General features: G+C 37.0%; 1 protein-coding gene across 1 annotated transcript in view; it reads right to left on the bottom strand.

The window, feature by feature from the left end:
- Window positions 1-288: 288 nt before the first annotated feature.
- NRG3 (neuregulin 3) overlaps window positions 289-19087 on the bottom strand; it is a 752789-nt gene continuing 733990 nt past the window's right edge. The window contains 4 exon segments of the mRNA XM_067552466.1: window positions 289-3325; window positions 5529-5550; window positions 7695-7750; window positions 12983-13153. Coding sequence (XP_067408567.1) covers window positions 2818-3325; window positions 5529-5550; window positions 7695-7750; window positions 12983-13153 — 757 coding nt within the window. The 3' untranslated portion in view covers window positions 289-2817.

The following is a 19087-nucleotide window of genomic DNA, read 5'->3' as shown; positions in this document are numbered from 1 at the left end:
CAAAAATCTGAGCTAGTATTTCGGTAGTGTAACTGTAACTTTATGAAGTCTTTTGTGCAAGCTACATAATTAAAGTGCCAAAACTCAAGAGAAAATTTTGTTCCATTCACTTAAAATATAGGAGTTCAGTGGGAAAATAGTGACATTAGAGAAACATATAATTCATATTAAGGCGACCTGTCTAGATCTTCTTTACCTTTTTCCTCTTCAAACAATGGAACTTTCAATAAGTGCTGAAATGATGTTCTTAACAAATAATACACTAGTCTATCATAGGGTTAGTATTAATGTCTCTCTATTCAAACATGCTGAAACTGATTAGAACAGGTAACATATAACAGTCACACATCCTTTGCTGAGTACAAGACAGCAGCTCTAACATGAACTGAAGATTTCTCACCATTTTAGATCTGTATCTATTATTCAAGCAGACAGTTTTTAATACATTGCTCTTCCACTGTTTCTGCTTTTGAAGGTTTTGAACTAACACTTTCTTGTAAGAAAGGCATTGATCCTGCATTGTGTTTCCAATACATTTCAAAGGGTGAATTTTCTGATTGCAAGATGTAGTTGGATTTGGGGGGCCAAAAAAGCCAAATCTCTGTTACTTTATAAAGGTTTAATTGGGAAATATGCATTTTAGGCACCGATCCTGTAGTTCATTGAGGGGAGGAAGCCTGCTGCACCCACATGGAGCCCCGTTGACATTAACATGGCACCACCCACACATATCAGGAATGGAGCTTTAAATAGGAGCATTCATCAACAATAATACACACCCCTGAGGGAATGTCCTCTTTAAATCCAGCCATATCCAAGCTAGTGACACTTGAAGAAGGGAGTCACAACCAAAGATGCTCCATCCAGAGGCATAGATCATAATGTGCTTTCATATATATATATGAAAGCACACAGCAAAGATTACAGCCATAGAAAGTTGTGCAAATGAGACAATTCCATCAACTTTGCTTTAAAAAAAAAAAAGACGTCTTATGTGAATACTAATTTTTCTTTAATGCCCTAACTGAGGGAACATAAATGGCATATGCCTTTTTTTTTTTCAGTTCACTAGACAGAAGTTAAAATATTGCTTTATTCTGACTCAACATACAACAGCACTAGACTGATCGATTGTGCTGTTTTAGAAAATCACTCTTGAGACTTGTGAACTGGAATGTCTGGAGCACATCTAATAACTTCAGCAATTACCTTCCTGCAACAGGAGTACATATTTGAATACATTTTGTATCTGCTGTAGATTTTGTTAACAGATCAATCAGTCTTCTGGCATTGAACAGGGAAGGCTATTTGGTAATTATTTACTATTGTTCATTCATTTTTAAACAAATAACTTAAAACGTATTTAAAAATGGTAGTTCATATGTCATCGCTGAATGAAGGTCACTATATTAGTGGCATATCCACAATACATGACATAGGAGAAAAAACAGAAAAGAAAATGTAAGAAAGATGCAAGTGCTTGGGACTCTGCAACCAGCAAATGATCTTTCTTCTCTAAAACCCTGATCCTCCAAATGGATCTGTTTGGTGAACTCCAGGTGCCCTTGTGCAGCCCCATTAAAGTTGAGACAGCTCTTTGTGAATGTGTGGGTCTGTCTGTGACAAACCAGCTGCAAGAAAGGGGCCTTACACTTCACATGCATAAGTCATGCTTAATTAAAATGACTGGCAAAACTAAAAGTGGAAATTAGGACAGCATGAACAAATATATGCAGAATATGATCATATTGCATCTCCATGACGCTCTCTGAACAAACCATACTAAAAAATATATTTTAAAAGTTCTCCTTTGGAGTGCTCAAAAAAGTATAACATTTGCAAAATACCATGATTTTTGTGACAAAATAAGGTGGTATAAGTTCCCATCGGTAGAAAATTCACAACACACACACACACACACACTCTACCTCTTTCCTCTTCTTTCCTTTTCTCTCTGAAAATCCAAACCTCATAAACACAGTTCATAATGAGATGGGGCGGTGCAGTGGTTCTGAGCAACACCGGATCATTGCATCTCCAGCTCTTATGCCCTGATTTAGCAAGATACTTAATCACATGCTAACTTAAAGCTAGTTAAGTTGGGTTTGTCCCATTGACTTCAGTGAGACTACTCATGTACTTAAAGTAAGTCACATGCTTAAGCATCTGGCTGAATCAGGACTTTAATGTCACTCCAGATTTTAGATGGCTTGGAACCATACTTCAGAATTTAGACAAGAAAGATTGATTTTTTTGTGTGTGTCCATTTGTTTTAAAATTATGAATCTGGGACCAAGTTATTGGTAGAACGGAGGGCTAGTTATGGACCTGGATTATTTGAGGCTACTCAAGAAGGACTTGCTCACCACAGAATGAATCCCTAGTGGACAGATCAATGAAGCTCTACCTTGAAACCAAAGAGTCTAAGAATGAATTTGGTCTTTTTGAAAAATATGCATAGCCCAAGCTTTCTAACAGCCAAAAAGGACAGTTTTAAAACATACTGTAACTGCAACTGAATGTGTAATCCTGATGAAAAAAAAACCACACGCACACAAAAATTCCCAAAACAAAAACCCAACAAAAGAAAAAAAGGTTTAGATGTAAGCTTTATCCCTCCTGGAACTTTTCTTTCCCTTAAAAAAATATTTTGTTAAAAAACACTATGATATGAGGGCGATCGACTATTTGGTTTCTTCTAAGTAGATGCTCTTAAATTAATGCATATAAATAATTTGTATTTAATTTCCTTCCTTTCCTGTTTAGCAAAGCATTGAATGCACAGATCCTTTATTTCCCCACCCCCACTCCCATCAGTCACTTGGTCAATGCTGAGTCTCTGTAGGTTTCACTTTTTAAGACAAATTTTGCCTCCCGTTCCGATTTTGCCATTGGACTCATGGGCAGAAAAGCTGTGTTTTCACTTGCACTGCTCTCTGATTCTGTGCTTGTCAGTTCATAGTCCTCTGACCTCCTTGCATCGGTCAGAATTCGAATCTGCTCCTGGACAGTTTCTAGCAATATTTTCACTTCCTGTTGTTCTGCTATAAGACAATTGCTGATTGGGGCACTGACATTCATAAGTTCAGCTGAATAAGAGTTTTTGCACCATTTGATGCCTGTTATTTCAGAAACATTTTGCATTTGCATGCAGGCTTCATCTAAGCCCACTGAGGGGATGATGGGAACTGAGCTGGCCCTTGATGCGGAATATCCAACCAAGTCCTTCTGATCCACATTATTAAAATAAGGGGTTGTCTCTCGTGAAGGCAGTTGCATATTTATTGAAGTATTCTGAGGCGTTTTTAAACCAGTGGATGAATACCTAAAAATAACAATAAAAAAAAAATTAGCTTTTCCATTTTGTATGAGACAGCCGGACACAATTGAGAGCTCAATGGAAGCAATGGGTACAACTGCTGAAAATGTACAGATAAATTCCTCTTTCTGAAACTAGGAATAGTCACAAGCAGGGTGGTCTAGTGGATAGAGAACTAGACTGGGACTAGGAGACCTGCTTTCTATACCCAGCTCTGCCACTGGCCTGTTTGGTGATTTTGAACAAGTTACTTCCCCTATCTGCCTCAGTTTCCCCAGGTATAAAATGATAATGTTACTTACCTCCTTTGTAAAGTGCTTTGAGACCTAAATATTATTGGTTTTATTATTATTTCCTTACAATGAAATGTGTAGTTTTATTATTACATTCCTAATCTGGTATGCAGATTCCTACCATCCTCAAGCATCAGTTTTTTTAAATCATGTAGCTATTTTGGGATGAATTAGAATTTGGTAGTGTTCTGAAATGTGCAGAGAAATTAACTTCCATAAACACATTATAAGTCCAGTCCTGCACTCCTTACCCAGCTGTTTTTACTATCCGTACTCTCATTTGCAACAGTGGGAGTTGCAGGTGCTCAGTATTTCTGAAAATCAGATCTCTTATTCAAGCAGCCAAGCTCCTAAATGTTGATCCTTTTTTTGGTCTTTTATGGCATGAGGCTGGAGGTACCATACTGGACTCTGGGAAATGTGTTGACTTTGTTGCCTCATGAAGACCATTTGTGATAATTTTGCGAACTTTTGTAACTACCACACCATTTTTATACCACGAAATATTCCTCTGTTACAAAAGAGAAGTCCTATGTCCTCCATTAATGTCAATTTTGATGGGATTGGATTAGTTCTGCTGTCATTTTTGTGCAATTTCACCAAATTTTCCATTTTGTTTCAAAGTTGAACACAGAACAGTTGTGCTGATGAAAACTGAGTTTCAGTGTACATCTATGCTGCACAAACCTTATGGCAGCATGCAGAGTATGTACACTGTGCACACCCCTAGTGTGGGTACAAATAGCAGTGTAGCAGTGAGATACTGCTTAGGTGAGAAAAGATGCATCTGAACCCTGAGTGTATGAGGGCATGTATCCTACTTGTCTGTTTACCTCCCCCATCTTCACTGCTGTTTTTAGTAACATAGCATCCTGCTCTATCTCTGCTCCTGCAGCCTCTCCCCACCGCTTTCCCCCTGCCAGGCCAGAGCCTTTCACTGACCCACATAGCTACACACCACAGTGTGGATGCAGCTTGTTTTCAATGAAGTGTGTAGCTACGCATGCCCTACACACCGCCACTAATAGTGTGCATTGTAAATGCAGTCTGAGTTGCAGCAAATACTTGAAAAACATCACTGAAAATATGTGCATTTTTAATCACTTTAGTGACACACCAAAATTCAGCAGTTCCCTTTTTAATAAGAAACATTAATACAACTCTGCTTGTACAGTAAGTTAATACTTCTATTAGCCATAGTTATCAGGAACTGTAGGTTTGATTCTGAGCTTAGTTACAGTATCGTAAATCAAGAGTAACTAAAGTGAAATCAGTATAAGTGAGATCCACGCCCCGCATCCTTATTTTCACTAGTCAAGGCAAAATCTTATTGCTTTATGCATGAAAGAAGAAAGCAAGATTTGGCCCTAATGTAATTTAACCTTAATAGGCTTCTGAGTTTCCACTACAAGACCCAGATTCAACCATTTTATCCTTTCTCTTCACTAACACCACACTCAGTTGATGCAGCAGCAGTGCTTTCTGGTCTGTATCCCAAAGGTTTCAGTCCTGCTCCAAGCAGCAGTGCATTCTGGGAAAGTTTGAAAATCTTTGAGATACTTTTGACATGCCCAGGGAATTGTAGGAGGAAGGGCCTAACTCTGATGATGCTTGAAGAGATGAAATATCTGTTGTAGTTCACAGTGGAAGTATTAAAAAAAGTTTCAAAACAACTTTTGGGCAAATGATAAACACATAAAAGCCAGATTGAAATTAGACATCTTCCAAGTCCATTTATCAAAATCACTTGCTGTTCATATTCCAAAGAATCAATATTTAATAACGATTAAAGAAATTCATCTGTAGAGAGAACGTTTTAATAAATAAATGAAAACAAAAGAAAACGGAGCAGACGTGTTGGCTTGTGCCCACTCTTGTTTCCTTTGCATTTGTTTATCATATTACTTTCAAATTACTATAGCTGGAGTGGTCTCATCACTTGTATTGATAATTCAGCCCTTAAATATATTTTCTGGGCTGCATCCTAAAAGTGAAGGGAGTGAATTCTTTTAACGAATTCCACATGTATATTAATGATGCTTAATCATTAAGAAAATTCAAAAGATGGAGTACATTTGTGTAGCCAGGTATAAGCAATTATACAAGCTCATCAACTGAACAGCTCTCTTCTTTGCTAAAGATGAATGTACCATCTGTCTAACCTGTAGACTGAACTGCTGATGAAGGAGCCCCAGAAGATGCAGAGTACTTTGCAGGTTTGGCTATACAATCAAAAGTTCAGCTATTTATCTGGAAAACTTGGCTCTGGAAAAAAAAAAAAGCTAAACAAACATTTTTGAAGGAATAGACTTTCTTGTGAGATCTACAGGATTTCTCAATTGGCCTGGAAATCTCATGGGAATAGCCAGGCCGGTATCTCGTTTTTGGGTCAGAAACAGTTTTCTGGCAGTATGTTGGTATCTTTGTGTCTGATCCAAGCTGGAACTCCAGAGAACAAGAGATTTAAAAACAAAACAAAAATCAAAACACATCACACACAAAAAATCTTTTTTTTTGGTATTGTGTTGGTCCAAGGATAAGACAGACACTTTTTTCAACCAAACAGATCAATCCCTCAATAGATTGCATCATGCTTTGCAAAGAAGACTTGGTACAATTTATTTTGAAGACTTCATTTTAATAAAATCAAATTAAGAAATGAAACAGTATAATAAAAAGAAAATCAAGGAATTATATGTATTGTCATACCTATCATTGAACCATTATTATAATTCCTTTTTAAGGACTCTCTTTTAAGAATTTCAAGATTCAAGATTAAAATGTAAAACTGCCTTCAAAAACAATACATTTCAGAACATTCAGGGAATGACAAACATTATTCCAGTGACTGGGATTAATATCTTTACAGCGTTCAAATTCATATATATAAACACATGCACATACAAACACACACATAATTTATGTGTGTGTGTGGTTGTGCATGCACATGCTTTTCGCAATTGAGGCCAGTTGCTCAGCACATTACAGGATTTCATTTCTTAAAATGTAAACCAGTACAGGCTGGTATTAATTGATTATTCATTATGAGGATTTCTTAAGGACTACTCCTATGGTATCTGGGTGTCATAACACAATTCAACACTTGAACCACACATGTATATACATATATATGTACATGTATATAGATACACACATGTACTGACTCTGCCTTAAATAATAAAAGTGTAACACACAGTAGTGCTAGTAAGAATCTAGTCTTTCTTACCTGGTTCCAGTCAAAAGACATGTGACAGAAACCCTAGGGGCTGCAGATCACCATTTAAAGAAGGAAGGCATAGATTTGCCTCCCCACTGCTGACCGTCCTCTTCTCCTCTCATCTCTGGGTCATGACAGAGGTAGTCCTGCCAAATTTGAGTGAGTGGGTTTGCGACCTGGTGTGGACAGTCACAGCACCAGTCAGACAAAAGTGGTCAGGACATGGCCCACGTAGCCTTCTCAGCTCCATGGCCTGTGAGATATCCAAGAAGTTGTCCACTGACTCGATGTTAAGGCCAGAATGGCCATCTTTGATAAACTAGTCTGACTTCCTACACAACTAAGGCTATAGAAGTTCACAATTCTTGTGTCAAGCACATGAACTTCTGGATGAAGTAGACCATAGCATATCTTTTAGAAGGATATCCACTCTTGATTAGAGTGACAGAGAATCCATCACATCCCCTAGGTAAGTAGTTATGATAGAGAATTGATCAATATGTTTTTGCTAAACTTTCTGGTTTTGTCAAATCAGCATTTAATGACAGAAAACTATTCTGTTGGAAAAATGCTGATTTGACAAATTCAAAAAGTTTATCAACAATATATTGATTATATTGGTGAAAATTATCAACATGTTTTGTTTCAATGATGTCAAAACAGTTGAAACAGTGTTTTGAGTTTATCTGAATGAACTGTTTTCATAAGGTCTGAATGAATTATTGCAGAACATTTTCTGCTGTGAAAAATCCTGCGAATTCGACTTTTTGACTCAATTTGGGAGAAAAAGAAATCAAAACATCTCAGAATTTTCCAAAGGACAGAAATGATATTTTCTGTATTCCAACGGTTAATTTACTCTCACCAATAAAAGTTTGCACCTCATTTCCACTTTGAGATTTTCTAACTTCAGTTTTCAGCCTATGGATGTAGTCATGCCTTTGGCTGCTACATTGGCTCCCACTAACAAACTGTCAGAAATCTTCACACCATGTAGGTACTTATAGACTTTGATGAAGTCATCTTTTAACCTCTCTTTGATAAGCTAAATAGATTGATCTTCTTAAGTGTCTCACTGGAAAGCTGATTTTCCAGATCTCAAGTCATTCTTACAGCACTTTTCTGAACCCTTTCCAATTTTCAGCTCCAGTGGGCACTTTAAAAAAGAGATCAAATATATAATATCAACCAAAAACAACTACCACAAACTAACAGAACAAGTTAATAAAACAGATATACGGAGACATCAATGGAAGTAATGTCTGCTTTCTTCAGGGCTGAATGTATCCCATAAGCTAAATATAAAAGAGAGTCCAGCAAAGCGGTTCTATTAATCAGACTGCTCAGCTGGACAAACCAGAAGAAGTAACATTCAGTATTGCTGAAAAGCCATCTATAATTTAGGCATTGCCACCAGATCTCAGCATTTTGCCAAATGTATGCACCCGAAGAACACAAAGTAAAAGCAGTACTGCCCCAGAGCTACCATGATGCTAGCTACATAACATGATTGCACACACTTCAGACAAAAGAACTGGAGGCTATGAAAACAGGGAGCAAAGAAAGAAGGTGAAATTACTCGGCGCCAGATTTTGATCACATTTAGAATGGAGCAAATCTGGTTTATTTTCACTGAGTTACTCCAGATTTATACCCATGTAAGGGAGATTGGCATCTGGCCCTACATTTGGACTAATCAGCGAGAATGTGGTAGGAATTCAGAAAGGGTCACAGAAAATTCTCCTATTAAATGAAGCAACCTAAGAAATAGTAGTGGGCTTCAAAAGTAGACCTACATTTCTATCTGTTTTGGTACTTTAAGACTAGACTGTACCATATGCTTTGGGCACAGGCAAGTGGGATTACAAGGTTGAAGGGACACCTGCCTTGAGATGAATGTGTTTGAAATGAAAACATTTTTAATGCAGCGCTAGATTTCTTTTTTTAACATATTGCATTGACAATTCTTGCCAACACTACACCACAAAGGACATAAGGCTATATTCTTCTTATGTTGGGCAAGAAGAGATGGACTGTCATTGATACTATTTATTATTTGTACTTCCTCAAATCAGAAAATTGATCACCCTTTGGAGTCCATTAAGCCTTTGTGCTTAGTTACAGCTTTTGAATATGTTCGTATGAGAATGGTTCATTAAATGCTACTTTACTGGTATTTCAGTTATTCATATGTACTTCTGTGTGATTATGGATTTCCTTATTTGTCTCTGGTTGATAGCCACTCAGATAAAGAAAAGGCTCCTTCTGTTCCCTGAGGATGCCAAGACATAGAGGTGAGATGGATTTGCCGGTATCAAATGTGGTCAGATTCACCTGGTTTTTGTTTGAGGTATTACATGGTTCAAATAGTGATTAACACAGCTAGGTAGCTCTCAAGTTGTTTACTTGGTGGAAGGCAGACTAATTCATATACAGTAACCATTTTAAATGGCACAACTTTATAAGATGACGACTTCTACTGGTGAACTGAACTCCCCTTCTCTCTTGTTTTTTTGGTTCCCTAGATCCTGTTGCCCTATTCAGAATATACATTTGTCTCAAATGAGGGTTGGATTTCCCATAATTTAGTGATGGATTTTCATTCATTTGTAACAAAATTGGTGTGCTCAGAGAACTTATTTAAAAACATTTATAATGAGACTCCTCCACCTGCTACTGACCCATCTCAGGAATCTATTGATTTGAGGTGGGGACTGTGCATTGTGACTCTCTGCCCCCTTTTTATGCCTTTGCCCTGCTCCAATGGCAGTTTCTGATTTAAGGTTTAGCATGGGGCAGGCCCATTCAATAGGATGTTGCTTTTCAAAGATGCTACAGTGCAGCTCAACAGAGAAATGTCTGTTCTGAGTGTTTGGAGGGCTTTGTTCTCATCACACAATGAACATCCTTAATTAAGTGTCCCTTTCAGGCCACCATATCCTGTAAACCCCAGCACTATTTGAAATTTGATTGTGTGTTGGCCAGCTGCTGGATCTCTGCCAATAGGAGAGCCTTAACTTTGAACATGTGTGTCTGTATTTACTTCAAGAAAGTATTTAGCCCAGTGAAAGGTACACACAACTTCCTGCTATACCTGATAAACTGACCAGTGTGCTCAGAGTCACTGCTTAACCCCTGCAGGATATCCAAACAACCTGCCTCTGTCAGTCTATGCTTTTTGTGACTATTAGGGATTCGCTACTATAGAGGAATTTATATTCATATAGTTGGGATTAAATCACCTCAAGAAAAGAGAAACGTTAGGTCTGGGACTTTGCTGTACAAAACTTCAGTAACTGAACCTTCTGAAACTTGCACCATAGGATTTCAGAATTGTCTGTCTATTAAACTATTTCATCCTGCTGTTATTTTCCAGTACAAATTCTGGCTATTGTTTGGCTAAGACAATCTCTGTGACCTTGACTATGGGTCCAGCTATGCTTATCCGGGAAGCTTCATTCTTAGCATTCTAACATGTGCATGCACTTAACCGCTAGAGTTGCAACAGGCACATTGGGAGGCTATTCATGTTTTGCTATTTTGGGGTGTGTTTTTATTTACTGACAACAATAATCACCAAACAACAACTGGAAGAAAGAGACCATTGGTACATGGTGTGAACCAAAGGCTACTGAAGTCAATTAATGCTCCCCATAGACTTTCTCAAGCCCACGTACAGTAGGCAACAGGAGCAATGGAAAACAGTAAAGTATCAAAGTATATAGCAAAAACCCGCTACAGTCACATATCTCCAATTTCTGTATTTTTTATAGAAACATAGGAATTGCCATACTATTTCAGTATCATGCCTCTGCATGGCCTGTATCATGCCATCTAGTTCAGTATCATGTCTCTGCAATGGCCAGCATAAACTGCTTCAGAGAAGGTGTAGGATATCCTGCAGTAGAAAGATGTGTGATTATCTGCCCCCAGGAAGAGCTCATCCTCATAATCAGAGGTTGGCTTACACCATGGACCATGTGATTTTACATCCATCCAAAGTTTTCTTAGCATTAACTATTATAAGTCTAGATATCCATGTTATACATCTAAATATCCAATCCCTTTATGAATCTTGCTAAATTCTTGGCCTTATCCACATTTTATGGCAATGAATTTCATAGTGTAATTATGTATTATTTGAAAAGTATTTCTTTTATAAATTTTTTAAATCATTTTTTAATTTGACACCTTTTAATTTTATTGAATGTCCCCTCATTCTTGTGTAATGAGACAGGGAGAGCAAAATCTTCCAACCTATTTTCTCTAGACTATCATTATTTTACATACTTCTATCATGCCCCCTTTGTTTGTTTCCTTTCTAAGGCAGACAATCACAGTCTTTTCAGTCTCTCTCCAGTGGCGAGATTTTCTGTATCCATAATCAATTTCATTTTATGTCTTTTGAACCCCTCTAATTTTGAAATATTATTTTGAGATGGGTTGACCCAGTACTGTGTAGCGTATTCCTGATGACGCCGAACCATTGATTTATATATTGTCTTTATAATACTTTCTGTATTACTCTTCATCCTGTTCCTTATGTATTCTAACATCATATTTGCTTTTTTGTCTAGCAAGTAGCAAAATGAGCAGAGGTGTTTATTGAGTTGTCCACAATGGTCCCCTTCCTGCGTGGACATAGCTCATTTAGATCCCTGGAAGATTTTATCCCTCCAAAGTGTACTACTTTGCATTTATCATCACGGCACTTTATCTGCCATTGTGTTGCCCTAGCTTGGCTAGGATCTTCTGAAGTTCCTCAGTTGTCTCTGTGCTTGACTAACCTAAATAACTTGGTTTCAGCTCTGAATTTAGTTACCTCACTATTTATCCCCATTTCCAGAACTCTAATACATTTAATGAAACATGACTGGACTTAGTATGGAACCTCGTGGCACCATGCTGTTAAACTTTTGGCATGATGAAAATTGACCATTTATTCCTACACTTTGCTTCCTGTCTCAGGCGTCCCGTCCCCCCGCTCCCACACACCTTTTTTTTTTTTTTTTTTGGATCCATGACAATACTTTGCCCCATGACTATTTAATTTCTTTGATAGACTCTAGTGAGGAATTTTGTCAAAAGCCCCGATAAACTATGGCAACTGATTCTCCTTAAATATGCCATACTTTAAAGTAGTACAATAAAACTGTCTCACAATGGATATTGTATTTGTTAGCCAATGAATCCCTTAAGTAATTTAAAGGGATTATTGTAATGACATAGGTAAAAAATAAATTAAAATAAAAAACCCAAAAGACAATTAAAATAAATCTGTTTGACTGTTCTCAATGATCCCAAGTGATACAATTACCTGAACGTGGCACAGAATAGGTTTCCCTCTCATCTGCATGGATATTAAAGATTGGATTCAGCTTTTTATTAAAGTAGGAGCTTGCCCAAGTGTCCATGTTTAAAATAGTACCTTCCCCTCCTGTTGTGAAGTATACCATATACCACTAAGCTCCAACCCAAAGGTAAGTCCATTGTCCTACATATACAGAATGCAGTCTGTCAAGTGCTCAGGAATCTTTTGGGGGATGAAAAGCACTATGTAAAATACAGATATACAGTGATTCTAATAAACACCTGGAGCCTGTGTTATACAGGAAATCAGAGCAGATGGGCACAATGGTTGCTTCTGACTTTCAAAACTATAGAACAAACACAAGCCCAAGGACAAATGCAACTGACAAGGTCATTCTACTCTAAGGAGCCATGTTTTGTAACTGTAAACAGAACATAGGCTTCAGAATATTTTTCCCCTATTTGTCTAGTGATGGTGGTAGAGACAATGCTATATATACAACTCACTAGAATTACAGATCATGGTATCAGTAAATGAGAAAAACTATATCTGTAAAAAGATGACAAGCAGGCAATCATTTACAGTCTGTGCCGATCATTTCTTCTTCAGACTTTGAAGGGATTAAAATAAAAAGCAGCCATGCAAGTAAAAACATAATATCCTCAAAGGCCAATATGTTGAAAATGTACTTTTGCTTTTACCATTATGCACCCAATGCATAATGGTCTCAAAACTGGCAAATACTGTAATAGCACAGCAGATTTTCTAGGTAAGGGATTTTTATTTATTTTATTTTGCAGCTGATGATGCATTTGTTTGCTTCAGTTGTTTTTATTACTTACCCTTGACAAGGTATTGTGTCCTGATCTGTGATCCTTGACTCTTCTAGCTGTTGATATGCTGGTCCTGTAATTCCACTGAACCTACCCCGATGTAAGGGTGGAGTCCTCCGAAAGGCATTCTTGTGTAGCATTCCACTTCTTTGTCCTGGGCTGCAGCATGAAGAGAGACTTCTGGGATAAGAATAAGAGTACAGTAAAAACTACCAGAGACCCAACATAAAAATGTAGAGAGTAAAGATTACAGAATTAATGGACTGCAGTATTATAAACTTTGCTGTGGTATTTTGTGATGTCAGCAGTAGTTCTCCATGGAAATACAATACTGTAATTCTTACTTGGCTGTTTATTCCATATTTAAATTTCAGTTCTCCTGCAGGAATAGAAATAAATGATTGGTATATTAGAAAGTCCCTTATATTTGGTCCGATGTCCGTCTATTTCCCCCATAATCCTGGTACTTAGGGTCAGATCAACAGCTGAGTATTTGGGCCTTAAATTTGAGGCATATCTACCAATGCTTTATCAACCTGCGCTGTACATTTTAGTAACAATCAGTTGTAATTTTTTTTGTGAGATTGAACTAAATTTGAGTACTTTTTAAATATGTTTTACCTGTTTTAGAAAATTGCCACCTTTTGAAAATTATTTTTATAATATTTTAAGGGAGCTAGGAATTGTTTCCATTTACTGTAGGAATCATAAGGGATCTGGAATCCACATGAAGTTATTTTACTTGCTGCTGATTAAGACAGAATCATAACCTATTTCTATCATTAGCTGCTCACAATGATGCATAGCATCACTGACTTATTTGTATTCCAGCTATTCTTATTTTGTACTATGTCATCTGCGCATATCCTTCATTACCTATTAGTCTGTGGCATAATTTTAATGATAAAGCATAGAGTCAAATATAGCAAAAATATTAAATGAATCAAACAGTACCATAGAATCTCTATTGATAGAAATTCCATGCTTGAATAATAAGAGTATGGCAGTAGGAATGTACCATCAACCAGGTGATCAGGATGGTGATGGTGATCGTGAAAGGCTCAAGGAGATTGGAGAGGCTAAAAAAAACAGAAAACCCAATAATAATGGGAGATTTCAATTATCCCCATGTTGACTAGGTGCATGTCACCTTAGGACGGAATGCAGAGATAAAATTTCTAGACACCATTAATAACTGCTTTTTGGATGAGCTAGTCCTGGAACCCACGGGGTGAAAGGCAATTGTTGGTTAGTCCTAAGTAATGCACAATTTTTGGTCCAAGAGGTGAATGTAGCTGAATTCACTTGGTAATAGTAACAGTAATGTAATTAAATTTTACATCCTTGTAGGGAGGAAATACCAAAGAAACCCAACACAATGACATTAACTTCAAAAAGGAGAACTATACAAAAATGCGGACGTTAGTTAAATGGAAATTAAAATGAACAGCCAGAAGAGTGAAATGCTTGCAAGCTGTATGGAAACTTTTAAAAACATTATAATAGAGGCTCAAACTAAATATACACACCAAATAATAATAATTATAAAAATAAACAGCAAGAGGACCAAAAAAATGCCACCATGGCTAAACAAGAGTAAAAGAGACGGTTAGAGACAAAAAAGCATCCTTTAAAAATTGGACATCAAAACCTATTGAGGAAAATAGAAAAGAGCATGAACTCTGGAAAGTCAAGTGTAAAAGTATAATTAGGCAAGCCAAAAAAAGAATTTTAAGAGCAACTAGCAAAAAACACAAAAACCAAAAGCAATTTTAAAAAAATACATCAGAAGCAGGAAGCCTACCCAACAATCTGGGGGCCATTGAACAATCAAGGTGCAAAAGGAACATTTAAGGAAGACAAGGAGAAACTGCATGAATTCTTTGCATCCGTCTTCACTTCCCACACCTGAGCCATTCTTTTTAGGTGACAAATCTGAGGAACTGTCCCAAATTGAGGTGTCATTAAACATGGTCTTAGAACAAATTGATAAATTAAACAGTCATAAGTCACCAAGATCAAATGTTATTCGTCCAAGAGTTATGAAAGAACTCAAATATGAAATTGCAGAACTACTGACTGTGGTATGTAATCTGGCCTCTCTACCAGATGTTTGGAGGATAGTTAATGTAACACTAATTTTTTTTAAAGCTCCAAAGGCGATCCAGGCAATTATAGATCAGTAAACCTAACATCAGAACCAGTCCATGAATTCAATATGTTGGGGAAGAGTAAACATGGTTTTTATAAAGGGAAATGATGCCTCACTAATCTATTAGAATTCTTTGAGGTAGTCAACAAACACGTGGACAAGGGTGATCCAGTGGATATAGTGTAGTTGGACTTTCAGAAAGTTTTTGACAAGATCCCTCACCAAAGGCTCTTATGCAAAGTAACCAGTCACGGGATAAGAAGGAAAGTCCTCTCATGGATCAGTAACTGGTTATAAAATAGGAAACAAGGGGTAGAAATAAATGGTCAGTTTTCACAGTGGAGAGAGATAAATAGAGTGGTCCTGAAAGGATTTGTACTGGAACCTTTGCTTTTCAATATATTCATAAATGATCTGGAAAAAGGGGGTAAACAGTGAGGTGGCAAAGTTTGCAGATGATACAAAATTATTCAAGATAGTTAAGTCCAAAAATGTCTTTGAAAAGTTACAAAGGAATCTCACAAAACTTGGGTGACTTGGCAAGAAAATGGTAGATGAAATTCAATGCTGATAAATGCAAAGTAATGCACATTTGCAAACATAATCCCTATTATACAAGCACAATGATGGAGTCTAAATTAGCTGTCACCACTCAAGAAAGAGATCTTGGAGTCATCGTGGATAGTTTCCTGAAAACACCTGCTCAGTGTGCAGCAGCAGTCAAAAAGCTAATTGAATGCTGGGAACCATTAGGAAAGGATATAAAATAAGTCACAAAATATCATAATGCCACTATATAAAACCATAGTACGCCCACATGTTGAATACTGCATGCAGTTCTGGTCACCCCATCTCAAAAAAGGTATATTAGAATTGGAAAAGGCACAGAGAAGGCCAAGAAAAATGATTAGAAGTACCGAACAGCTTCCATATGAGGAGAAATTAAAAAGTCTGGGACTGTTCATCTTAGAAAAGAGGCTAAAGGGGGATATGAGAGAGGTGGAGAAAGTGCATATGAAAGTGGATATGATGTGAAGAAAGTGCATAAGAAAGAGTGATTCACCCTTTCACATAACACAAGAACCAGAGGTCACCCAATTAAATGAATAGGCAACAGGTTTAAAATAAACGGAAGGAAGTACTACTTCACACAACACACTGTCAACCTGTGGAACCTCATTGTCAGGGGATGTTTTGAAGGCCAAAATTATAACTGGTTATTTGAAAAATAATTGTTTCAAAAATAATTACTTAAGTTCATGGAGGATAGGTCCATCAATGGCTATTAGCCATTGCTCCGGGTGCCCCTAAACCTCTGACTGTCAGAAGCTGGGCCTGGATGAGAGGGGCAGTTCATTTCCTCTGAAGCATCTGGCATGGCCCACTGTTGGAAGACAGAATACTGGGCTCGATGGACTATTGGTCTGACCCAGCACGGCTATTCTTATGTTCCTATACTTTAATATAATTTTTGTGTGTGCATATAATTGTAAGGAGGATTACCTTTGATTTCATGCATAAACCTAGTCTCTGATGCAATCCAGTCAACTGCTGATATATGTTCGTTATTCCTTTTACAGTGCTTGCATTAAAAGCGAGCTTCATTTTGTACAAAATATTATCTTTATTTGTTGCTAGGGCCACGCTTCTTTCCTAAGAAATTTCGACCTGAACTAAGTATCTTGGACGGACAACCTGGGCCATATGTTCTGCCATCAAAATCAACTTTTTCTCCCTAAAGTAAAACAGACATTTCCTCCTAAAGTCATCTGTCCTGTTTTCTCTTCAAATACCCTATCCCCATTCTTCCACTCACATTACTTCCTATGTTGTTCTTCATCCCAGACTCTGCCACTTTTCAACTTTCCTGAAGCTTTTTATCTGAAAAGATCAATAACCTGTAGTGATAGTAAGTAAGGGGTTTTCAATGACCTTCTTGAAACTTATTTTTCCTTAGCTGTTAAGAACTCTACAGAAATACTGAAAAAATGTGTTGTGCAGGCTCAAGTACTAGACTTTTGATTCTAAAGACTGTGAGAAATGAGTTTTATGATCTCAGCCTCCTCCCTTGTGAAAATCTATTCACCTTACAACCCCACAAAATAATACACAGTGGATAATTAACTCAGCTTCTTTTAGGACTTGTGGAATATTCACAAGCACATTACAGTGTGCACAAATTGGTTATTCCTATTTTTTCCTCCTTGTGGAATATTTTATTCTTCAAACTGATCACAGATATTTGAAATGGGAGCTGTATCACTTAGTAGTGAGTGATCAGATAAGTCACATAGTATTTTTTCTCTTCCCTGATTGGGTGAGAATGCAGGATTTCCCACATAAGGAACTGCATACCAAAATGTAATATTTTGTTTCTGGTAATGTTTTCAAATGTGCATTTCTCTTTTCTAGAACATTTTTGTCAATAAATCAAATCTTTATGGGATGTGCACACAAAACAAATGTGAACACAGCAAAAGTAAATTCATTAACACATTCCACCAAATATTTGCCTAAAATTATTTACATTAGCTGCCCAGTTGTTGCTGCAGCTCAGGATAGAAGTTGAAGACTTATGTGTACATCAATTTACTTTCTTTAGGTACTGACAATAGGGACAGTGGCAACTTGCTAACAGTCCTAAAAAAGCTCCATCAATATAATACATTTTGCACGTTCACAAAGCTCAAACTGTACAGAATTATATAGGTCAAAACTATTTTTCATCAATAGTGCTAGTACAAAATCTGCTAACATAACCATGAGAAGCTTTTATTCTATGAACACAGCAACTATGAATATACAAAAACATTTGCACATCCACAAGTACATTTGCACAGAAATTGCTCACCTGACCATTCTACCTACTCACACAATTATTTGTGACAATTTGACAACAGAAAATGAAATGTAAAATCTGCTAGGGAGTTAATAATAAATCAGACCTATGTCTTCTGTCTTTCCCTCAAACAGGAGGGAATCCAGTTATTTTAATATCTGAATGTATGTAGCTAGATTGAATGTCCCATCTAGTCCAAAATAAGTCAGGAAACTTTTCTAAGACTCTATCTCCTGCTGTCTTTCTCCTATAAAGTGCTCTTCTCCCTGAGACAGTCAATGCTGTCCAGATTTCTTCAGGCACTGTTCCTATTTATAAAAGTTATGTCATCCAGAGGAGTAAAAACATGCTTAGGTGACATAGGTGAACAATAGAAAGGACTGATTGCAAACTATCAAATATTCAAAGATACAGCTAATGTCAGTAAACAAAACATTATTCATCAGACAATTATGATTAATAAACAAATATGTATAATTATGCCTAGGTCATGAACAATTCACAAGTCAAAAAGAGAGACAGTCCTGATCAATAAATCTTTTAGAAGAAATAGTTCAATGATCTCTCACCTTAAGGATGAATTACCAATGCATTTTTGCAAGTTGTTTTGTGTGGAAATTTTCTCCAGGTTAAGCAACTTAATGGAACCAAAGCTCTACTCAGCAGGTGGCTTATTGCCTTCTCAACACATACGCACAGCTTCAAGCAGAGTTAAACATGTGCATGAAGTGGAAAATGCACTGCATTGAATTTACAATAATTCTGGGATGCATCTTGCTCTTTTTGTTTTGTTTTGTTTTTTTGGGTTTGTTTTTTTTTGTTAGTTTGTTACCAAACAAAACATCTCATTAAGGACTAGCACATTCAGAAGTACCTTTGTTAACTGAAACATAAAAAACATTAACAGGAGGAACACAATTTAAGTGATAAAACCTAAGATAAAATGAAAGGGTACTTTATTGCAATAGGCAGTTAAGCTTCTCAAACGTGACTCAGGCATAAACTGCCAACTATTTATCTGGGCTCAGATGCAGCAACATCAATCTGGCTATAGAGATCCATAGGAAGGCATTAGAACTTCCAACATCCCGATTTTTTCAGCAGATAACCTGATTACAGCTGT

Source organism: Emydura macquarii, unplaced genomic scaffold, assembly GCF_026122565.2.
Source record: "Emydura macquarii macquarii isolate MOO-44397 ecotype Brisbane River unplaced genomic scaffold, CSIRO-AGI_Emac_v2 contig_1390, whole genome shotgun sequence".
In the NCBI taxonomy this organism is placed as follows: domain Eukaryota; kingdom Metazoa; phylum Chordata; order Testudines; family Chelidae; genus Emydura; species Emydura macquarii.
Note: the sequence above shows the minus strand (reverse complement) of the source record. Positions and strands in the feature narration are given on the sequence as shown.